The sequence below is a fragment of the Lithobates pipiens genome, unplaced genomic scaffold, assembly GCF_037356315.1.
Source record: "Lithobates pipiens isolate NorthernLeopardFrog02 unplaced genomic scaffold, aLitPip1_a1.2 Scaffold_18, whole genome shotgun sequence".
NCBI classification, from domain to species: Eukaryota; Metazoa; Chordata; class Amphibia; order Anura; family Ranidae; genus Lithobates; species Lithobates pipiens.
In genome coordinates this window covers 252,407,458-252,431,968 of record NW_027507758.1, presented here as the reverse complement: position 1 = coordinate 252,431,968, position 24,511 = coordinate 252,407,458, and the positions used below count along the sequence as shown (strand labels likewise).

Genomic DNA, 24,511 nt, shown 5'->3' with positions numbered 1-24,511 from the left:
GTCCTTCTTCACTAAGCAGAAAAAAACAGAGCTGCAGGAAGCAGGCTGAGGGGTTATTACCAGAGGGACCGCCCCCTGGGCGGAACTGTAAAGTTCTGTTGTTTTTCACATGTATTATTACATGTTCTGCCTAGTCCTCTCCTGAAGGTGGCTTAGTAACCCTATGGTCAAGATTACTAGAACTGTGTCCATCAATGAACAAAAGAGAAAGATTTGTTGAATAAAAGATGAACAATAAAATATTGTAGCAGATATAGTGGGCTTCACACATGTCCCCAGATATTAAAAAAAAAAGGGCCACACACACACACACACACAATATGCTTGGTTTACTAAAGGCAAACAGGCTGTTCACTTAGCATGAAAATTGTTCTTTAGCTTACTGAATAGGGTAGAAACCAATTTTCCAAAGGATACCTAATCACATGCAAGGAAAATCTTTAGGGAAAAAACAAGTTTTACTTGTACGTGATTGGATGATGGAAGTCAGCAAAGCTTAAAAGGGGTTGTAAACCTTCAAAGTTTTTCACCTTAATTCATTCTATGCATTAAGGTAAAAAACCTTCTGTGGTGCTGCAGCCCCCCAGAGCCCCCGTTTTACTTACCTGACCCCGATCCTTCTCCGGCCAGTAACGAGCACACCAGCTCTAGTTGGTGTCTCGTGACCTGATCGGATAGATAGCAGCGCAGCCATTGGCTCCCGCTGCTGTCAATCAAATCCAATGATGGGGCACCATGTCCTGCATTCTGTGTGGATGGACACATTTGTGTGACTCGGAAGCGTGCCCGCACAGGTGTCCACCAAGCAGAGTGCTTCTCCAATGTGGACCTTAGATGCAGGGAGGAGCCAGAAGCGCCACTGAGGGACCCCAGAAGAGGATAATCGGAACTGCACAGTGGAGGCAAGTATGACCGGTTTATTTTTTTTTAAAACACAAAGGTTTACAACCCCCTTAAAAAGGATTATTTTAATAATTATTATTTTTTATTTGAAGCTTTACAAAACATCTCATACTTGCCTGCTCTGTATAATAGTTTTACACAGAGTAGTCTCAATCTTCTTCTTCTGGGGTCTCCCGCCGGCACTCCTGGCTCCTCTTCTTCAGCAAGTGCCCACCAGAGAAAAACACTTACTATGGAGGCACTCATGTGGGCTAAATCTCCAACTGCCCTGTCTAAATCTATAGACACATCACATAATTTTATTGATAGCAACAGAAGCCAATGGCTCCTGCTACTATCAATCTGACCTGTGGGGAGAGAGAGACTGGTGCTACTTTTGTGTACAGCACTAAAATGAGGCTTACGTAGGTATAAAGGGGGATGCTCTGGCACAGAAGTTTTTTTTTTTTTTTTTTTTTTACCTTAAACCGAAGTTCCACCCAAAAATGGAACTTCAACTTTTCCAGTCCCCCCCCCCTCCGGTGTTACATTTGGCACTTTCGGGGGGGAGGTAATACCTGTCTAATATAGGTATTTTGCTCCCACTTCCGAGCATGGATACCCGAGCCACCCACAGGTATCTATGCCACCCCCGCTGTATTCTGGGATACACACAGACCCATAAAACATCAGGGACCAGTGGGATAGCGCAGTGCGACTTGCCAATGTGCAGTAGGGAACCAGGAAGTGAAGCTGGAATGCTTCACCTCCTGATTCCCTTACCGAGGATGGTGGCAGCAGCACCTGAGAGCCAAGGGATAGATCAGCTTCGGGTGCCGACATCGCGGGTGCACTGGACAGGCAAGTGTCCATATTTTAAAAGTCAGCAGCTGCCGTATTTGTAGCTGGTGACAAAAAAAATGAATAATAACAAAAACGCTGGAACTCTGCTTTAATACATAGAATCATCAGATCCCCAGTAATTGGGGTGAGGAGCTCTAACATGAAGCAGCAAAGCTCTACCTCTACTAGGATGGCTACTTACATACAGGGACACACTACAGAACAAGGAGTCCGCAACAGGGAAAAGATCAGCTGGAGGGAGCCCACAGGGATTGGTGATAAGCCCTCTGCTTGCCTTATCTGAGCACAGCTTACTTTGTTTAGGTAAATGTTTAATATACAATTGCAGTCATGTTTACGTCTTTGAGAAAACTATACTTACCCTATCGGATGGAATTCCCAGGTACTCTAAAAGCTGTCTAATAAACTCCAGAAGAAGAGACATTTCATTATCTAGAGGAAGACTTGCCAAAAAAACTTTGAGGGTCTTCACATTCTGTGTTTCTTCTGAAAAAATGTCAATAGTATGAAACGTTACAAATTACTGAACACCAACAGTAGGAGCAGACAGAGAATAATGCATAATCAAGGCTGAAAGAAGTCAGTTATTACCCACAGCATGCATTAAAGAGCACAGACATAAACCCACATCTGAAAGATGCTAAATGTGGCACCAGAGAGGGGAAGGAGACAGATAAGCGAAAGTCCCACTTTCGAGCTTTAACATACACTCTGCAATTGGTTTGCATGGACAGGATGTGATTTAGATGCGGTGCTGACACTGCATCTAGTATGAACCTAGGCTACCCCCCTTTTTTTTACCACCTGAATTGGATTGTATAGGTGTCTCCGATTCTGCAATTCAAACTGCGTTTTGCAAACCGATTGCATGGTGTTATTAACTTAACATACACTTTGCAATCGGCTCACGTGAACGGGTTGCGATTTTGATGCGGTGCGGAATCGGTTGTGAATTTGCACTGCATCTAATGTGAACCGAGGCTAAAAAACAACATTCAACCCCTGCAACCTTGGGGAGGGGCACTGCAATTTTTGTCACAGTCCAGCTTTATAAGCTGGAATAGAATATACTAGAAGGTAAGTGTGCTGAGGTTATCAGAGAAGCGTATAGTGCGGCCAGTGGAGGACACATACTGTACGGTGACCACTTACCTGCACTGGCAGCTCCCCCTCGCTCTGTATATGACGGACCCTCCGTGCTGCTCTCAGCTCTCTGCAGAACAGGAAGTAGCACGAGACCCATTCAAACTCAGCGCCGCGAGATCAAATGCTGAACCCTGATTGGGTAGCTGAGCTCTGGGTGATCATGTGACGGCGGAAGGAACCAATCAACCGACAGTACCCTCGCACATTGGGACAGGTAACGGTTGGTGTCGCTGTACGGGTGCAGAATTACTGATACCTGACAGGACAGTTCTATCCGTACAATGGATCCTGTGTCTGTGGTCAGCCATCTGAGGAGCCTGGCGGCCGAACCCCGGAATAGAGCCGGTATCGTCAGTGATAAGAGCTGCCTGGCGGGGCTCATCCTCCTTCTCAGTCACCAGGATGGAGCTGTTGTGGAGGGCGCTTTGCAGGTCAGGGAAGCGGCATGGTGCGGGAATAGGGGATATTTTTATATACAATGTACAGTCACATCACTCCTTGTCCCCAAGGTTTGGGGGGTGGAGCCAGTCACCCCAGTGCTACAAGTCAGGAGTGCAGATATCATTGTGGTGACTAGGGATCAGCTCAGATCACAGCTTCAACCTACCTAAGTGAACCTACCTGGGAGCTGTCACCTATACTAGGCCAATCGTGAGTGGTCAAGGCATGCCACACCCCCCAGTCAGCGCTGGACTGTAACAGAAATTTGGCCCTGGACTTCATCCAGACTGGCCCCCTTACATTTTGAGTGTCCCATGAGCACCCCCTTACATTTTGAGTGTCCCATGAGCACCCCCTTACATCAGAGTGTCCCATGAGCACCCCCTTACATCAGAGTGTCCCATGAGCACCCCCTTACATCAGAGTGTCCCATGAGCACCCCCTTACATCAGAGTGTCCCATGAGCACCCCCTTACATCAGAGTGTCCCATGAGCACCCCCTTACATCAGAGTGTCCCATGAGCACCCCCTTACATCAGAGTGTCCCATGAGCACCCCCTTACATCAGAGTGTCCCATGAGCACCCCCTTACATCAGAGTGTCCCATGAGCACCCCCTTACATCAGAGTGTCCCATCAGCAGCCCCCTTACATCAGAGTGTCCCATCAGCAGCCCCCTTACATCAGAGTGTCCCATCAGCAGCCCCCTTACATCAGAGTGTCCCATCAGCAGCCCCCTTACATCAGAGTGTCCCATCAGCAGCCCCCTTACATCAGAGTGTCCCATCAGCAGCCCCCTTACATCAGAGTGTCCCATCAGCAGCCCACTTACATCAGAGTGTCCCATCAGCAGCCCACTTACATCAGAGTGTCCCATCAGCAGCCCCCTTACATCAGAGTGTCCCATCAGCAGCCCCCTTACATCAGAGTGTCCCATCAGCAGCCCCCTTACATCAGAGTGTCCCATCAGCAGCCCCCTTACATCAGAGTGTCCCATCAGCACCCCCTTACATCAGAGTGTCCCATCAGCAGCCCCCTTACATCAGAGTGTCCCATCAGCAGCCCCCTTACATCAGAGCGTCCCATCAGCAGCCCCCTTACATCAGAGTGGCCCCCTGAGCCATCGGCCCACCGGGAAACTCCCAGTAGTCCCGATGGGCAGTACATGCCTGCCCCCAGCCATACATATATATGCTCCTTGTATACATACTTTGTAGGTCTGCAACTATTGATTATTTTCATAATCGATTATTTGGCTGATTATTGTCTCGATTAATCGGTTAATAACCTTAAAAAAAGTGTGGTGTATAATTTAGTTAACGTGTAAAGGGGTTTTTTTTTTTTTTTTTTAAAGGGAGATTTATTATTAAATATCTCTATGTAGTGGTAACTATAAACAACCAACTACATGGTTAGGGAGCAAAATATTGAATTCACTCTGAGAATAACAGACAGAAGAGATATACTGTATATACTATTAGAGGAGGTGTACTGTACAGTATATACTATTAGAGGAGATGTGAGCAGGGTGTCACTGGCAGAGTTTGAGGGCGCAGTGGCAGAGTTTGGGCACAGTAGCTGCAATTTATTATTTTCCTATTCATGGATTCCTCCTTTCCATTCCTTTCCATGGATTCCTCCTTTCCATTCCTTTCCATGGATTCCTCCTTTCCATTCCTTTCCATGGATTCCTCCTTCCTTCTTCCCTATCCCCAGACTCCCTTCCTTCCTACTCATGGATTCCTCTTTCCTACACATGGATTCCTCCTTCCTTCCTTTCCTATTCATGGATTTCTCCTTCCCTATCCCCAAACTCCTCCATCCTTCAGTTCTCCTGACTGCTTGAATTTGTTGATGAAAACTATCGGCAGTAATCATGATGCATCGTGGAATCGAATCGAACCGTTCCCATGATAATCGTACACAAATCGTGAGACCACTGAAGATGCGCCCCTCCTAGCTGCCACAGGAGACAGCAGTCCTACACATGCAGATGTGGCGTATTGCTGGATGCCTTTCCCTGCATGGCTGTTCTCCTATTGAAGTCGCTGAGTCTGCCAATTAATCTTGCAACTACCTAAGGGTGTCCTGGCCCTAACCCTCTCTCCCCCCAAAAAAGGTCTGTTAACCGTTTGCCGACCAGCGCACGCCAATTTACATTGCCAGAATGGCACTGGAAGACAAAAGGGGGTACAGGTAAGAAGTACCTAGCATGCTGGGTGTCCCCAATTGTGTCACGGAGAGGAAGAATGGGGAGATTCTTTTGTAAACAAAGCATTTCCCCGTTCTGCCTAGTGACAAGACAGTGATCACAGCAATCTGTCATCGGGCGCAGTGATCACTGTCCTGTGTGTTGAAGCCCAGCCTCCTAACAGTTAGAATCACTCCCTAGGACACACTTAACCCCTTCACGGCCCCTAGTGGTTAACCCCTTCACTGCCAGTGTAATTTACACATTAATCAGTGCATTTTTATAGCATTGATCGCTGTATAAATGACAATGGTCCCAAAATAGTGTAAAAAAAAATGTCCAATGTGTCCACCATAATGTTGCAGTCCCGATAAAAATCGTAGATCGCTGCCATTACAAAAAAAAAAAGGAAATAATAAAAATGATATAAATCTAGCCCCTATTTTGTAGACGCTATTACTTTTGCGCAAACCAATCAATATACGGTTATTGCGATATATATATATATATATATATTTTTTTTTACCAAAAATATGTAGAAGATTACATATCGGCTAAACTGGGGGAAAAAGTGTTTTTTTTATATATTTTTAGGGGATATTTATTATAGCAAAAAGTAAAAAAGGATGCGTTTTTTCAAAATTGTCGCTATTTTTTTGTTTTATAGCGCAAAAAATAAAAACAGAGTCGATCAAATACCACCAAAAGAAAGCTCTATTTGTGGGTAAAAAAAAGAACGTCAATTTTGTTTGGGTACAATGTCGCACAACCGTGCAGTTGTCAGTTAAAGCGACGCAGTGCCGAATCGCAAAAAGTGCTCTGTCAGGAAGGGGGTAAATTCTTCCAGGGCTGAAGTGGTTAAGAGAAACTTTTGCATCCAAGAAGTGTCTGGCGCCTTATAACTTTACCAACTACCCACCATGCCTCCCAACCCTCTACATACAGAAAGATGTCGGCTATATCTGGCCCTGGAGGTCCTCATTAGATCAAAGGAGGCCTGGGACCTTGCTACATATTTTATTTCACTCCATTAAATGCAAATCAATTTGACTTTTTTTAAATGCGTCTTTCTGGATATTTTTGATATTATTCTGTCTCTCTCGCTGTTAAAATAAACCTACCATTAAAATTATAGACTGATCATTTCCTTGTCAGCGGGCAAATGTACAAAATCATCAGGGGATCGCATACTTTTTTCCCCCTCACTGTATCTGAACTTCTCTGACTGCTTTCCCCTATTTCATTCATTTAATTACTTACCCCGAGGCAGTCTTATGCTCGGTTCACACAGGGGTGGCACGACTTGCAGCGTGACTCACAGACGCGACCTGCAAACGACTTCAGCGGCGACTTGCAAAACGACTTCTGTATAGAAGTCAATGCAAGTCGCCTGAAGTCGCCCCAAAAGTAGTACAGGAACCTTTTTCTAAGTCGGAGCGACTTGAGTCGCTCCTATTAGAACGGTTCCATAGTACAGAACGGAGCGCGACTTGTCAGGCGGCTAAGTCGCCTGGACAAGTCGCCCCTGTGTGAACCGAGCCTTATGGAGAGGGTAATAGGCCTAATTCTGTTAGAAATGACGTATCTTTGCTGCAGCTCAAATAAAGGCATCCAGTTCTGTTCTTTCCATGTAGTCAGTTCTGCAAACACTAGTGACCCAAATTTTAGACCTTAAATGCAGATTTTTATTATGTGCTATAAGACCTTTTTCACATTAGTGCTTTTATTTAAAATGTTGTCTTTTATTTTATTTTTTTCACAAAATAGACTATTCGCTATTTATGTGAGAATACCAATCACTGTGAAATTATGAGGCGTGAACTTGGTATGATGGTGAGTTTGGAGAATATAAGAAACCGGTAAGTTGGGTTGATTGTGTTTTTATATTCAATTAGTTCTGAATATGCCATATAGTTTTAGGGCTGAAACAACAAATCGATTAATCAACAACTAATCGATTATGAAATTAATTGATTACTATTTTCATAATCGATTAATCGGCCAGTAATATAATGGGGTTAAAAAAAAAACTAAAATGAGCCCTTTATAATACAAAAATATAATCACTACTGTAAATATTACTTTCACTGTTCTACAGTAAAAAATTAACCCCTTCCAGTAGTGATTATCTGCTTTTTTTGTACTATAAAGGGCTAATTTTAGTCTTTTTAACCCCATTATGTTACTAAACGTCTTAGGCCTGGTTCACATCTGTATGTTTATTGGTGCTTTTTGCAGAAACGCACTACAGTTCATTTTCATGGTTTCCTATGGGACACTTCAAATCTGTGCTTTTTTTCAGCCGCTGCATATTTGGAAAGGATCAGGGACTTTTAACGCAAAACTGTGCTTTTTTTTTGGTTCAATATACTTCAATGGAGAAGCTGCAGAAAAGAATGTAATGCGTTTTTTGCAGCAATTTGTGTTTTTTAATCTGCCCAAAAAAAAAGCCAAAAGCGCAAATTGCCGTATAATCACGTGCGCAAAAATCAAAACGTACAGCAAAAAAGCACTGCAGAAACAGATCAAAAGCAAAAACTGCATAGGCGTGTACCGAGCCTTAGCTGGCCACACGGATCAATTTTCAGGTGAGAATATTCAGATGAAAAATCTTTGTACATTCGCTGAATGAAAGAATTTTGTTTGAAATTTTATACTTCATTTCTGAACAAAAAACACATACACTGTCTGAAAATTCCTTTGACGAAGACGTTTTCTATTATTTCCAAATTTTCCCGTCACTGTGGTTGAAAATGAACGTCAATTTGACCCACTTTTTTTTTTTTTTTTTAAGGTTATTAACCGATTAATCGAAACAATAATCGATTATGAAAATAATCGTTAGTTGCAGCCCTGTATAGTTTAGAACATTTCTGTAGAATATTTGGTGATATACTACAAAGGACGACTCCATCTTATTGGCAGCTTTTTTTTGGTGGCACTTCATTGCACAGATATGACAATCCAAAATCTTCATCCCCGGGCCCTGCATTATTTCACCCTTCTCTACCAGTGTACAGTAATCCAGGGAAGTGATTTTATTGGTAGGGCAAAAATCCTTAATTTCCCGAGTCCATTGTGGGACACAGGAAGGCATTTCTGTTAGATTTTAGGCTGCATTCACGCCTGAGCATTTCGTTCTCAGGCAGATATTTGCGTGTTTTTTGCTGCGGTTTTGCACAGGTCAAAAGGTCACCAGTATAAAAAGAAGAAAACTGCCTGTAATCTACCCAAAAAGAAGCTTGTGTACTTTTTTGAGCTTCATGTGTTTTTCTTCAGGCTACAAAATGCTCAGATGTGAACAGGGACCATTTAAATTATTGTTATTATTAGTAATAAATTAATGGAAGCATGTTTGAAGCCATTTACTGTTGACTGGCTCACTACCTCTACTGGAAGTTTATTCCAAGCATCAACTACTCTTTCAGTAAAATAATACTTTCTAAGATTAGTTTTGAACTTTCCTCCAGTTATTTTGAGGTCATGACCCCGTTTTCTTGATTTTATATTGAAAAAAACTGCCCTCTTGAACTTTGTTCATCCCCCTTGATGTATTTAAAGGTTTCAATTATGTCTCCTCTTTCCCTTCTTTCCTCCAAACTGTACATATTAGGTTCCTGAAGTCGTTCTCAGTATGTTTTATCCCCCAAACCTTTCACCATTTTTGTTACCCGTCTCTGGTCTTTTATTTTATCAATATATTTTTGTAAGAGAGGTCTCCAGAACTGGACACAGTATTCTAAAAGAGGTCTCACTAAATATCTATATAGAGGTTTCGGAATCTCCTCCCTCCTCCAGGTGATCCCTCTAGTGATGCTTCCTAGAATTCTAATCGCTTTTCCCACTGCCTGGTCACACTGTTTGCTCATTTTGCAATCATCTTAAAAAAAGGACCCCCAAATCTTTCTGTGTAAGGCTGCTTTCACACTGGGGCGAGAGCGGCGTCGGCGGTAAAGCAACGCTATTTTTAGCGGCGCTTTACCGTCGTTTTAGCGGCGGTCTGCGGGCGCTAGCGGGGTGGTTTTAACCCCCGCTAGCGGCCGAAAAAGGGTTAAACCCGCCCACAAAGCGCCGCTGCAGCGGCGCTTTGCCGGCGGTATTGCCGCGGTGTCCCATTGATTTCAATGGGTAGGAGCGGTATAGGAGCGGTGAATACACCGCTCCAAAGATGCGGCTAGCAGGACTTTTTTCACCGTCCTGCCAGCGCATCGCTCCAGTGTGAAAGCCCTCCGGCTTTCACACTGGAGGGAAAGGGGCCGGTTTTTTTCAGGCGCTACACAGGCGCTATTTTTAGCGCTGTAACGCCTGAATACCGCCCCAGTGTGAAAGCAGCCTAAATGTTCTAGTTAGTGGAAACTTTACAAATCTTTTGGCAGTTAGCAGTTCGCATTCATATGTACAATGGGGTATGAAACAGAAATAATGCTTAGTCCTTTTTTTTTCCCTTTCAGCGGTGATGTCGATAATCATATCAAACTACTTGCACAGACCGTTTACATGTTGCTAAGTGCATCTGTTCAAATGTATACTCCAGAACAAAAGAGTAACAAAAGCAAACCCCAGTTCTTCATTACAAGTTCCAACAAAAGAGCAAAAACTATAACACTCCATATCCATGGGCTTGATAATCTGGTAAGTACTCTGTCCTAAAATGGATCTCCTTTATAGAAACCTAGAAGATTCAGATATAGCTCCAGCCAAAACTTCTTCAGCTTTGGATAGAGTAAAAAACTCATTCCCTCACTGAGATTTTTAATCTTCCTGTTGCAATGAACGTGTCCTAGGACAGGAAGTGAACAGATATCTCTAATAAGGACTAACGTTTTGTCTGACGTTAATCTTTAAAGCAGTATTAAAATCCAAACAAAAACCTTTTATATTGCAGTTTACCAATTCTTGGATGTGGTAGCTACATTCGTTTTCTTTTAAGGCCTCATGCACACTGGCGTCTGCCAAGCTCCCCTGAATGCCTCTACTGGCAGGTAGAAAAGCAGCATGAAAAACAAGCCAAAAGCTGCATTTTTTTTATTTTTAATGCTTTTAGTTGCATCAGTCACATGGGCATTAGTTCATTTTCTAGAATAGTGTATTCTGGTCATTGAAATAAATTACTGCTCGAGTGCTAAACATGCCTTGAGTTAACACGCATTTAGGCATGACAAGTGTTTTTTCTGACAAAACACTGCTGCTCTTGAACGTGCTGGCATTTTTTTTCCTGCCTCTAAACGCCCTTGCCTCTAAATGCTAACATCTAGGCTAACATTGAGGGGAAGTATTAAAAAAAGAAAAAAGTCAATGTGCCTTAGTCTTCCAATGATCTTTCCTTCCTTCTTTCCTTCCTTCTTTCCTTCCTTCTTTCCTTCCTTCTTTCCTTCCTTCTTTCCTTCCTTCTTTCCTTCCTTCTTTCCTTCCTTCTTTCCTTCCTTCTTTCCTTCCTTCTTTCCTTCCTTCTTTCCTTCCTTCTTTCCTTCCTTCTTTCCTTCCTTCCTTCCTTCCTTCCTTCCTTCCTTCCTTCCTTTCCTTCCTTCCTTTCCTTCCTTCTTTTTTTCCTTCTTTCCTCCCTCCCATCCTCCCTCCACTTTAAGGAGCTCTAACATACCCAAGGTTGTAGGCAGCAGGGTGCTCCTTTATGTGCATGGTAGTAGGCAATGCACAAATAAAAAAAAAACCTCTTGTAATTCTGTGGTGACAGCAGGAGACCGCAGTGCCTCAAAAATCTCCCAACAGTCTCCAAAGAGAGATTTTTTTTTACAAATAACGTGGGGGTTTATTGAAAACAACCAAAAAGGATGTACAGACAATGGTTAGTACAGATATTATGACAGCGAGACAATTAAGGAGAATACATGCTGTGTGGCAGGGGGGGCGCGGGTCCCCAATATATCAACACGAGTAAGAAACAGAAAAACTAAGAAAGAAAAAAAAATATAGCAGGGGAAGCAAGTCCACAGGGGTAAACTAGTGGAGCATTACATCAGGGGACCCCCAGTTCTACCAAGAAAATGCACATTGCAGTGCCATCGTTTCGCAGTGCAGTCCCGACCCCCTCTGGATCAATTATTCTGGATCACCTAGCTCCTACGAGGGAAGCTCATTGCACGTGGCGGCATCATTCAACCATGCGTCCCAAACTTTAGCGTATTTAGACTGACAACCCCTATGGGCATAAAGTTCTTTCTTATATGGGAGTACATTATTAATCGCAGCCACCCACTCCTGAGGCGTGGGGGGCTGGACTTGTAGCCACTTTCTCGCCCCCAGTAACCTAGCCATAAATAGAGATTCGTGCAAAAATATCTTGTGGTACTTGTCCGAATCCGGATCGGGAAAAACTCCCAGAAGGCATTGTTTGGGGCATAACGTCAGAGGCGATCCCATTTTGTCGTGAATAAATCTGACAATGTGAGACCAGTAACACTGGATCACCAGGCAAGACCACAGGATGTGAAAAAAGGTGCTTTGTGAGCTGCCGCATCTGTGGCTCCAAAGAGAGATTTAGAATCAGAGTTGGCAATGGTCAAAGGGAGCAGTGCCTAAACTGAAGGCAGATCAGAGATGGACTTTGCAGAGGATGGTGCTGGAGCCAAAAAAGACCCTAATTGAATATTCAGTAGTCTGGGCAGTAGGAGATGGGATCAATAGCAGCGGGGCTGTCTGCTCCGTGTTTATGTGCAAGCATGTTACTTCCATGTAGTGGTATTGGAGCTAGTCCCAAGGTCCGAGGCAAGGCTTTACGTACCTGCGCACCTAGGCAGCTAGTGCTGACAAAGCGACTAAGTGGTGCTTGCAAACAGGAGCAGCAATGGGACTGTGCTTTCACTACACCAAAAGGCAGGATCCGGGACACACAACGTTTCACCCAGTGAGCAATAATGAGGTAGGCTGCTTCAGCCTGAACGACCTTACAAAGTGAGCTTTTAGAGAGCAGGCAATACCCTTGGGCTATGGCACGGCTCTGGACCTGGAAAGCACTTTAGGAGCACTACAATACAGAACCCAGTGGCTGAAGGTCACATATCAGGCTATCCCCACACGTTCAGTCCCGTAGGCTTTGTTTACAACAGTTCAAAATTATGTTAAGAAACAGTCTATCCAGATAAATGCTATGTAGAGAGTAGCTCAAGCAACGGTGCAGTAAGCAATCTTAATTGAAGCCAATAAAAGAAGTCCATAAACAAGGTCGAAGAAAAAAGGCTAGCAAAAAATTGGTTTAGACTCCCAAATAAAGCAGAACAGCAGGTGTAAATCCTCCTGGGACAGTAGAAAAAAACTGAGACATTGGTCAGAGGAGGGGTTATATGGGGGCTAACTTACAGTTTTTCTGTTTGCTAGTGGTCAGTCCTCTTGCAGATGTCTGAATTCCTGTGTCCTCCAATGGATGAGAGAGAAAATAATTCACACCACTGTACGTGTTCCCATAGATCGGGGATTAGCAACCTGTAGATTGCAGTCCGGGCTTGCTGACCCACCATTCCAGAGCATTAAACAGAGAGCAATGCAGGGGGATTGCTTGTAAAGCTGGGGCTGTAGTAGAGAGCAAGAGCCACATAAGCCAATGCCTCCTCTGTAGTGCTGGCTCCTGTCCCATGTTGTGTTTCCAACTGTACTCCACCTCTTATCCCACCTAGTGGTCTCCAGAGTGGTGCCAGCAGCAGGAAAGAAGAGATCTTCAGGTCAGTGTGAAGCAAAACACTTGTCATAATAGTATAGGACTTCTTTCGCATTAATGTGCTGTGGTTTACTCAAAACTGGGTTTGTTCAAAATTCCTGAATGCAGGGGTTTTGGTGTGCTTTCAGAAGCGTACCACACCTACCAGATATCATAATAATCTATGGCGAAGCTAACCGAGGAAAGTTGCAGATGCACTGCAGTGCAGGTAAACCATAGTACATCAGTGTGAAAACGTTGTTATGGGGAGCTCAGAACGGTAAGGGTTAATTTACATTTGCAGTTTGGGGGGCGTGGTAAAACCTCAGTTAAGATGTATTTTTTTATCACCCGTGCTCCAACTTCCTTTAGCTGCAGTGGCCAGGGGCGTACACGTGCTGCAGCCACAACAGGAGTTCCACGCCCTGTAATGGTTAGTGGGTGTAGCACTGGCCAAGCATGACTTATTCAAGTGAATGAGGGCACTCTGCAAATGCCTTGCAACCTTGTGCAGTACAGAAAACAAGGGGTTAAAGCAGGCAGCGTTGTGTTGCTTTCTCACCACCTGCTTTAGGCTCTTGGACTCTGCAGAAGTATGCAGTTTTCGGGACACTTGCAGAGTCTCCTCATTTACTTAAATGGGTTGCAATTAGCAGGCGGTAACACCCACCAAAAGCAACAAGGGACTTAATTCCTGCTGCGACATGTGTACACTCTTTTGGCTGCTGCCTCAGCAGCTAAAGAGGGTGGGGAATAGGGGGTGGCAAAACCACGACTCAACCGCAGGGCCTTGCCACCCCCCAAGTTTGTGTGAACGAGCTGGGTTCTCCCATGTTTAGGTAGATCTCCACCTCCTTTAATGCCGCGTACACACGATCAAACAAGCGGGTGGAAAAGTCCGGCAAACTCAAGTCCGCCGGACAATCCCCCCCCCCCCCCCCCCCCGTGTGTAGCCTCCGGCATACTTTTTTGACCCGAAAGTACGGCGGACTTAGAAAGTAGTTTTGCACTCCAATCTTCCCGCCGGACTCGCATTTCGGCGGACAATCCGGCTGTGTGTGTGCCAGTCCGCCGTACTTTTGAAATGAGTGGACTTTTCCCGCCCGGAGAAAAGTCCGCTCATTTCGAGCGGGTCTCCAGGTAGGCGGGGCCCGCGAAGGAGAAGTCGCTGGCCCCACCGCCTGGTATGGACATAAAGGGGAACCCCAACGCCGAAAAAAATCAGCGTGGGGGTCTCCCCCAGGTCCACATCAGACCCTTGTCCGAGAACGCTACCCGGCCGGCCAGGAAAGGGGGGGACGAGCGAGCGCCCCCCCTCCTGAGCCGTACCAGGCCGCGTGCCCTCAACATGGGGGGTGCCTTGGGGAAAGGGGGGCTGCGCGGCCCCCCCACCCCAAAGCACCTTGTCCCCATGTTGATGAGGACAAGGGCCTCTTCCTGACAACCCTGGCCGTTGGTTGTTGGGATCTGCGGGCGGGGGGCTTATCAGAATCCGGGAGCCCCCTTTAATAAGGGGGCCCCCGGATACCGGCCCCCCACCCTATGTAAATGTGTATGGTGTACAATGTACCCCTACCCATTCACCTGTAAAATAAAGTACAAAAAAAAACACAACACACAAGATAAAATAGTTTATTGCACAGCTCCGGGGGTCTTCTCGCCGGACTCCTCCGCTATCTTCTTGTAGCTCTTTTGCTAGTGGAGGAGCCCGGCTTTGATCCTCGCCGCCGCCCTCTTCTTCCGACTTCGGGGGTCTTGTCCCCCTCTTCGGTTCTTCTGCCGGGCCACCGCGCCTTCTTCTAGCTCTTTTACAGGCGGTGGCCCGGTCTTCTGTCGCCGCCTTCTGTTCTTCTCTTTTTCTTCTTCTTCTTCTTCAGATATTGCCTCGCCGAGTCCTCCGCTCACAATGACGGGGACAGCTCACGCGGCGACTTGTATAGGGACATCGCCGGATGATGTCCCCGCCTATTATGGTGTCACAGTCCCAGCATCCTCTTGGACTGTGACACCATAATGGGCGGGGACATCATCCGGGATGTCCCTATATAAGTCGCCGCGTGCCCTGTCCCCGTCATTGTGAGCGGAGGACTCGGCGAGGCAACATCTGAAGAAGAAGAGAACAGAAGGCGGCGATGACAGAAGACCGGGCCACCGCCTGTAAAAGAGCTAGAAGAAGCCCGGCAGAAGAACCAAAGAGGGGGACAAGACCCCCGAAGTCGGAAGAAGAGGCCGGCGGCGAGGAAGAAAGCCGGGCTCCTCCGCTAGCAAAAGAGCTACAAGAAGATAGCGGAGCGGAGGAGTCCGGCGAGAAGAACCCCGGAGCTGTGCAATAAACTATTTTATCTTGTGTGTTGTGTTTTTTTTTTTTTTTTTGTACTTTATTTTACAGGTGAATGGGTAGGGGTACATTGTACCCCATACTCATTCACATAGGGTGGGGGGCCGGTATCCGGGGGCCCCCTTATTAAAGGGGGCTCCCGGATTCCGATAAGCTCCCCGCCTGCAGACCCCGACAACCAACGGCCAGGGTTGTCGGGAAGAGGCCCTTGTCCTCATCAACATGAGGACAAGGTGCTTTGGGGTGGGGGGGCCGCGTGACCCCCCCCCCCCCTTCCCCAAGGCACCCCCCATGTTGAGGGCACGCGGCCTGGTACGGCTCAGGAGGGGGGGCCACTCACTCATCCCCCCTTTCCTGGCCGGCCGGGTAGCGTGCTCGTACAAGGGTCTGATGTGGACTTGGGGGAGACCCCCACGCCGTTTTTTTTTCGGCGTTGGGGGTTCCCCTTTAAGTCCATACCAGGCGGCGGGGCCAGCGACGTCTCCTTCGCGGGCCCCGCCTACCTGGAGACGCGCTCGAAATGAGCGGACTTTCCTCCGCGTGTGTGGGCAAGTCCGTTCATTTCAAAAGTAGGGCGGATAGTACGGCGGACTTAGTACGCCGTATTAGTCTGCTGAAAAAGTGCCGTGTGTGGGCAAGTAGCCCGTTCGGAAAGTCCGACGGACAGTCTGGCGGGAAGTCTGCCAGACTAAGTCCGTCGGATAGACGGCTACGTGTGTACGCGGCATAAGGTTGCCTAACCCTGACTTAGATTGATGGAAAGTATTCCTATAAGCATATGTGTTTCAGGTCAACATATGCAAATATAAAATGTAACATTAGCCCTATTGGCTTCCTGAATTGCAAACATGCTCACTGGATGCCTTGCCCTGTAAGAATGTTTTAATGCTATTTGGAGTGCTGTGAAAGTTGTGGGTCAATTTATCAGGCCAAGTAGAGATCCTGTTTAGCATTGCAAAATTTAGACTGAAGTGTTTCTCCCGACTTAAATCGCAGGATAGGAAATCGCTGTGTGAAGAAGCATTATTAAAGGTGAAAGGCGTCATCAGCTTCACTTTTCAGATAGCCCTGAGGAGGTGCACTGTTCGGGTAAAACCAGAACTAGCAACGGAGGTAAGATTTTAAAGCACCAGTCCAGCGAAATAAGTCCAAGAGGCAAGGTAAAAAGCCATCATAAAGGTCACAACAGGTGTGTAGATACCGTTATCATACCAGCAGAAAGTCCCTGGGAGATATAAGAAATAGTGGTGAAAATCTGAACTCTATTTCAGTCAATGTTTTTGTGCTTCAGAGGATATGCATCCACTTTGCTTGTGCCAAATGCTTTTGCAAACCCAGATTTCTTATCGTACATTACGGGACACAGAGCCATAGTAGTTACTATGTGCGTTATAGGCCACCTTCAGGTGATGGACACTGGCACGCCCTAAGACAAAAAGTGCACTCCCTATATAATCCTTCCCACTACTGGGAGTACCTCAGTTTTTTCGCCAGTGTCTAAGGTGTTGGTCACGAGTAAAGATGTGCTGTGCTGAGCTCCACTGGAGCAATCCTTGCTGGGGCTAGCCATGCTACCAGATCCATTCAAAGTGTCCTTTTGGGCCGAATTGAATGGTACCCAGGCCTTGTATCCGAAGAAACGAGATTTTGCCTGTAAACGCTTCTCTTTTTAGGGAGCTGGACCCTGGGATCCAGTACTTTTTGGTAGTGAGGCTATAAAGTTTTACTGGCGGAGGTGCTATTACAGATCCAGGATTGTGGGTTTCCTTGAGGATCCCCAGCTCCTGAAGGTTTAAGGGAACCCACCATGAAGGGTGAAGATTGGGTCTGTTGGTTTACAACAGAAAACCCTGTGGCGGGAAATGTAAGTGGAGTTTCTCTTTCGTTCATTGAAGGACACAGCACCTTTAATCTTGACCTTAGGGTTATATCGCCACCATCAGGAGAGGACTAGGCAGAACATGTAAAAACAGCAAAACTGCACACTACCGCCCAGGGGGTGGTCCTACTGGCTATAACCCCTCACTCTGCTTCCAGCAGCTCCGTTTTTTTCTGCCTAGTGTAGGAGTAGGATCTGGCTCCCTGTGGGGACCATTGGTGCTAGGAATTTTTTCTGCTTTTTGATTCCTGTGACCTACAATCAACAGCCAGGCTGAATAATATAGATCCTGGTAGTCTCCTCAGCCTAGCCATCGAGCGTGTGCAGACCTTAGCTACACGCTGGGTCGGCCACGACATGCCCCATCTGATCCAGGGGCAGCCGGTGAGTTATATGCTCCGGGGCACACATATGACCAGGCTACTGCTGTCTGTGTCACAGTGTGCCATGGCTGACAGCCACCCCGTACTGCTCGGGTGATGGGTCTGTCCATGGAATGCATCCAGCAGTCCCTGCAGGAGGGGTAATTAGGGTTCCACCTGTCACGGCAGGATGGAGCAGCTGGGCATTCCCTGGGAGGTCGACTGGGGGGTCTCCCTCTCCCTTTCTTCTCTCCATGTCCCTTTCCCTCCTCCCCATGCTGGTGGGCCACTGTGTGACTGGGCATAGTGGGTGCGGTGCACGTACTTGGCCAGGGGTCCTCTGGGGGCTCCAGGCGGTTGGTGGTCCGCTCATCTTTTTCCCTGGTATGGGGCCAGTTTTATTTTTTTATTTTATTTTTTGGGGGGCATCTGTGTATCGCCATGTGGGGGACTGATGGCCGCGTGAACCGTGGCCATTTTCTTGTAGCCACAGCCAGTTTCTTAACCATGGCCGTTTTCTTGAAGTCCTGCGTCCATTTTCCCAGCGCTCTCAGACGTTTTTTGCTGAGGCAGCCGAAGGCCATCTTCTGGTAGCCTCAGTTTTGTTTTACCCTAGCGCTGGGCGGCTGGTTCATTCTGGAACAGCGCAAAATTGACACAGAACACCTCATGGCTGGCACAGGGGAGAGCGGATGGCAGCAGAGCAGTACCTGGGTCAGGGTGGTGAGGCCTTTGGGGGGCCCCTCCAGTCTGTGGCAGCTAGGAGGGAGGGCATTTTGTATGGCTTGCCTTAGGTCCCTAGTGGTGACAGGCGAGAGTGGGTCAGCATGGCATCAGAAGCTGGCACTTCTTCCACAGACCTCCATGTTATTGAAACTGGTTCCTCTGAACCAGCGGTCCTAGAGTCCTTTGTTGCCAGGGCGGTGTGCGGACGCAAGGGAGTCAAAAAACGCCCCTCCCCCACTGTCTTCTGGTGAAAGCTCTGATTCAGACTCGGGTCCCACTGTGGCAGGCGGCCCCTGTTATGGCGTTTCAGAGAATGCGGGCCAGGACCGTTCGGACAGTGAGGATGACTCGGTGTCCAAGTCAGCGCAGGAAAAGTGCTAATAGGAGCACTTATTACAGCGGTGCAGGACACCCTAAAGATAGAGGATACGGTGGGGGCATCTGCAGAGGTGTCGGTCCCTTTTGGGTCCCACAAGCCGGCCCGCACTTCTAAGGTGTTTTCCTACCTAACTTATTTTGATAGGTTTATTAACAAGGAGTGGGGAAGCCCGCAGCGGGGCCATTTCAGTCCTGAGTCGGATGGCGGTGCGTTAACCCTTTTGAGGAGAGTTTCCTGAAAAAAAATGTACATCTCCTCTGGTCGTTGACCCATCCCCCCAGGTATCCAGGTTAAATAAGGTAACCACAATTGCGGTTTAAGGAACCCCTGCTTTCAAGGACCCTGCCAACAGAAGGGCCGAGGCTGTCGCCGGATCCATGTTCACGGTGGTGGGGTCAGCATTGCGGCCAGTGTAAGCCACGGCCCTGGTGTCACAGGCGCTTACTGAATGGGCTAAGTTGTTGTACCGTGAGTTGGAGACGCAACAGGTTTCCCCAGTCTACTTGGAACTGGCAGATCAATTGGTGCAGGGCCTGAAGTATGCCTGTGATGCGGCCCTAGATACGACCCCCTTACTTTCTAGAGCCTCAGTATCGGCTGTGGTGCTACGTCGCCTGATTTGGCTTAAATACTGGTCTACGGACCAGGCATCTAAGAAAGCACTGGTGGATTTGCCTTTGCAAGGTGAGAGGCTAATTGGAGCCTCCCTGGATGACATTATTAAGAATGTTACTGGGGGAAAGAGTACCTTGCTCCCACAGCCCAGAAAGGGTAAGGAGCCATGCCGTAGGCAGGGGCCCTCTTTCTCCTCTCAGAAGCAGATTTTTTGTCCGCCCGGGTCGGCAGGTAAGCGCTCCTAGTCCAACAAGGTGCCCGCTAAGGGACAAAAGCGCCCCTGGTTCCGCAAGCCAAACAAGCCTGCAAACAAATCTGTTGCCGCATGCAGGTTTGTAGCCCGGTGGACCTCCCTCCTTTCCGACCACTGGGTCTGCAAACTGGTTTCATCAGGCTGCAGGATAGTTTCTTTCTTGTCCACCAAACAGATTTTTTCCATCCAATCTTCATCTTCTTCTGGCTCGTTGGGAGACCCTGTTAGGGGCAGTACAGGACCTGCTGCGGTCTACGATTTGCGGTCGGGGACGAGCACTGTCAATTTGTAGCTTTCCCTTTTTGGCCTAGCGACGGCACCAAGGGTCTTCACCAAGTGCTAGCCCCAATTCTAGCATTGCTAAGACAGCGAGGGATCGCTATCATGGGTTACCTGGACGACCTCCTCCTGAGAGCAGCTTCCGCCTCAGAATTAAGGGAGGATGTTGTGATCACCATACAGACTCTTCGGGAGTTTGGTTGGGTGTTGAACCTCCAAAAGTCGGTGTTGGTGCAAACGCCTGGAGTACCTGGGCTTCATTCTGGATTCCTCAGAGGTGAGAGTGTTTCTCCCTTCAGACAAGCTGCAGTGAAGTTATTGGTGTCCTGCAGGTGGTCGTCGCTGCCTTTTTACATGCGAGTTCTGGGTTTCATGGTAGCCACTTTTGAGGCAGTATCGTATGCTCAATTCCACACTCGAGTCTTGCAGAAAGAGATCCTGTCCAAATGGGACAAATCTCGGACATCCCTAGATTGTCAAATTCGGGTGAGCCAGCTAGTTAGGGATTCCCTGCTCTGGTGGCTGAGGTTGTTCCTTCCTCTTCATTGGACGGTGATCACAACGGACGCCAGCCTGACCATCTGGGGGAAGTTTGGGGCTTATATTCGGCTCAGGGTTGCTGGATGCAAGAAGAATCCTGCCTGCCGATCAATGTGCTGGAGCTTCAGGTGATCAAGCGGTGCCTCTCCACGTGGTCAGAGAGGCTGCAGGGGAGTCCGGTCAGGATCCAGTCGGACAACGCCACAGCGGTGGCGTATGTCAACAATCAAGGAGATCTGCTGCAGCACTGGAGGTCGCTCACATCCTGCAGTGAGCAGAAAGGCGCATGCCAGCTTTGTCGGCCGTGTGTATTCCGGGTGTAGAAAACTGGCAAGCGGACTACCTAAGTCGTCAGCTGCTGGACCGGGGGAATGGTCACTGCATCCCGATGTATTTCAGCTCCTTTGCATAAGGTGGGGAACACCAGATGTGGATCGCTTGGCCTCTCGACTCGGAAGGTACAGAGGTTTGTGGCCAGGTCAAAAGATCCCTGGGCGGACGTGGCAGATGCGTTGGTGGCTCCATGGGGGCATTATCTGCTGATTTAAGCCGCGTACACACGGGCGGACTGTCTGGCCAACTAAGTCCGTCAGACAATCCGACGGACAGTCAGTCCTACTTTTGAATGAACGGACTTGACCACACACGATGAACAGACAGTCCGCTGAAAGCTTGCGCAATGACGTGTACAGCACGTACGACGGGACTAGAAATACGACGTCCAATACACTGCAATGCAACCTTCGGCCGTGTAAATCCTTTCTGAGCATGCGCCATACTTAGTCCGTCCAACTTGCCCACATACGAGCGGACTGTCCGCTGAAACCAAAGTTGGACGGACTGTATTACGGAAATTCCGAAAGACTTAGTCCGCCAGACTGTCCGCTGAAAAAGTCCGCTGAAGCCCACACACGAGCGGACTGTCCGCTGAAATGTGTTTCAGCGGACTAAGTTGGACAGACAGTCCGCCCGTGTGTATGCGGCCTTATGCCTCTTTCCCCCCCACTCAGACTTCTATCAAGTCTGCTACGCAGAGTGGAGGCCGATGGGTTTCCGGTGATTCTGATTGGCCTCGACATCCTTGATACGCCAACATAGTACGAATGGTGGCGGATGTTCCTTGGCGGTTGCTGATGCGAGAGGACCTTCTGTCGCAAGGTCCAATAGTTCATCCTGCTTTACCGTTGCTGGTTTTAACGGAATGGCTGTTGAAAGCCAGGTGCTAAGGGACCGAGGTCTGTCTGATTCGGTAATCTCCACTATACTGAGGGCACGGAAGTCATCTTCTCTGAAGATTTATCATCGTACGTGGAAAGGCCTACATCTCCATGTGTGAGGAGATGGGGTGGCGTCCGCGTACATATTCAGTTTCCAGGATTCTGCTGTTTTTGCAGCGTGAAGTGGATCAGAAACTTGCATTAAGCACCATTAAGGGGCAGATATCAGCTTTGGCTGTCCTTTTTCAGTGACCTTTGGCGACTCATTCATTGGTGAATACGTTTGTTCAGGGGGTTCGACATGCGTCCCCTCTGGTTCGACCACCGTTGCCTCTGTGGGATCTGAATCTGGTGCTCTCGGTGCTTCAGAAACCACCGTTTGAAAACGTTAGGGAGATCCCCTTATTGACACTCTCTCAGAAAGTAGTCTTTCTAGTGGCTATTACATCTGCCAGGAGGGTTTCTGAGTTGGCGGCCTTGTCATGCAAGTCTCCCTACTTGATCCTCCACAAGGATAAGGCAGTGCTGTGTCCGCAGCCTTCATTTCTTCCAAAGGTTGTTTCTGCCTTTCATCTAAATGAGGACATTGTGCTTCCGTCCTTATGTCCTCGGCCATCACATCCCAAGGAGGTTGCTTTGCATTCTTTGGACGTGGTCCGGGCTCTGCGGGTGTATCTGTCTGCTATGGCTCCTTTCTGGAGATCGGACTTGCAGTTTGTATTGGTGGCTGGTCCGAAGAAGGGCCTGGCGCTCTCTTCAGCCACCATTTCTCTGTGGATCAGACAGATCATGGTTCAGGCTTATGCCATAAAGGGGCGGTCGCCCCTCTTTCCTGTTACGGTACATTCGACCAGGGCAATCGGTCGTCCGTTCACTAAATTTTACAAGGTTGATGTGAGCACATCTTCGGATGCTTACTTCGGCCGCAAGGTTTTGCAGGCGGCTGTTTTAAGGTTGCAACTCCTCTGTTCTGGAGTTTATTTTCTTGCTGTTCCCACCCCTCGTTTTATTTATTTTTTTATTGTTGTTTTTTTTTTTTTTTTTTTTTTTTTACACCGCTTGGGGACATCCCTAAGGTCAAGGTCAAAAGGTGCTATGTCCGTCAATAAACAATAGAGAAAAGGGACCTTCTCGGTCCCTAAAAGAATGGCGGTGCGCTACCCCTTTGAGGAGAGCCTTCTTAAAAAATGGTCGGCTCCTCTGGTCAAGGACCCCCCAGTATACAGGTTAAACAAAGTAACCACGATCCCGGTAGAGGGGACTCCTGCGGTGGGGCACACCAGACGTGGATCTCCTGGCCTTCCGTCTCAATCAGAAAGTACAGAGCTTCGTATCCAGGACAAGAGATCCTTGGGCGGACGCGTGAGACGCGTTGGTGGCTCCAAGGGCTCAGTACCAACTGATCTATGCCTTACCTCCGCTAAAACTGTTACAACGTCTGCTCCGCAGAGTGGAGGCCGAGGGGATTCCAGTGATACTGATTGCACCAGATTGAGCTTGATGTCCCTGGTATGCCGACCTAGTACACCTGGCTGCGGACGCTCCCTGGCGACTACCGTTGCGAGAAGACCTTCTGTGTCAAGGTCCGATTCTCCATCCTGCTTTACCATCGCTGGTTTTAACGGCATGGCTGTTGAGAGCCAGGTGCTAAGGAACCGAGGCCTGTCTGACTCAGTGATTTCAACTATGTTGAGGGCACGGAAATCTTCTCGTAAGATATACCATCGTACATGGAAGGTCTATATCTCCATGTGTGAGGAGATGAGGTGGCGTCCACACACACCTATTCCATTTCCAGGATCCTGCTGTTCCTACAACGAGGAGTAGACCAGAAATTGTCTTTAAGCACCATTAAGGGACAAATATCAGCTTTGGCAGTTTTTTTCCGACCCCTGGCGTCTCATTCTCTCTAGTGAGCACTTTTATTCAAGGGATCCAGCATGTAGTCCCTCCGGTGCGTCCACCTTTGCCCCATGGGATCTGACATTACATTGGCCAGGAGGGTTTTGGAACTGGCGGCCTTGTCTTGCAAGTCGCCCTATCTGGATATCCATAAGGATAAGGTGGTGTTGCGTCCGAAACCTTCTTTTCTGCTGAAGGTAGTTTCGGCTTTTCACATCACTGAAGACGTTGTGTTACCATCTGTGTCCTAAACCAACACCTCCTAATGAGGTGGCCCTTCATTTCCCTGGACGTGGTCCTGGCTCTAAGGGTATATTTGTCTGCCATGGCTCCCTTTCGGAAATCTGTCTCTCTCTGTTCGTTTCGGTAGCTGGTCTGAAAAAAGGTATGGCGGTCTCATCGGCCACCATTTCCAGGTGGATCAGACTGATTGTGGTACAGGCCTACGCCTTGAAGGGGCAGATGCCCCCCTTTCCTGTCACGGCCCATTCCAACAGGGCAATTGGAACCTCTTGGGCTTTCCGACATCAAGCGTCAGTCGCAAAAGTGTGTGTGTACCAAATTCTACAAAGTGGATGTAAGCGCATCTTCAGATGCATGCTTTGGCCGCAAAATGTTGCAGGCAGTCGTGTAATGTTGCAATTCTGCACTCTTTCCAATACTGCACTCCCCTGTTAGGGACCACCGTTTAGTTGTGGGTGAATTTTTATTGCTGTTCCCACCCCTCGTTATGACACTGCTTGGGGACATCCCTACGGTCAAGTTTACTGGAGCTGTGTCCGTCAATGAACAAAAGAGAAAATAGGATTATTGTACTCACCATAAATTCCTTTTCTCTGAAGTTCATTGA

At 47.7% G+C, this 24,511-nt stretch overlaps 2 protein-coding genes across 2 annotated transcripts in view; one reads left to right on the top strand and one right to left on the bottom strand.

The window, feature by feature from the left end:
- The window catches only part of MTFR2 (mitochondrial fission regulator 2), a 34,023-nt gene extending 31,022 nt beyond the window's left edge, over positions 1-3,001 (bottom strand). The window contains exons 1-2 of the mRNA XM_077486806.1: positions 2,899-3,001; positions 2,108-2,232 (exon numbers count right to left, since the gene is read on the bottom strand). Of these exons, the coding sequence (XP_077342932.1) occupies positions 2,108-2,232; positions 2,899-2,989 (216 nt within the window). The 5' untranslated portion in view covers positions 2,990-3,001. The remainder of the gene's footprint in view (positions 1-2,107; positions 2,233-2,898) is intronic.
- A 68-nt stretch (positions 3,002-3,069) lies between these two features.
- LOC143987785 (armadillo repeat-containing protein 1-like) overlaps positions 3,070-24,511 on the top strand; it is a 36,933-nt gene continuing 15,491 nt past the window's right edge. The window contains exons 1-4 of the mRNA XM_077486805.1: positions 3,070-3,323; positions 7,291-7,382; positions 9,975-10,155; positions 16,506-16,622. Of these exons, the coding sequence (XP_077342931.1) occupies positions 3,174-3,323; positions 7,291-7,382; positions 9,975-10,155; positions 16,506-16,622 (540 nt within the window). The 5' untranslated portion in view covers positions 3,070-3,173. The remainder of the gene's footprint in view (positions 3,324-7,290; positions 7,383-9,974; positions 10,156-16,505; positions 16,623-24,511) is intronic.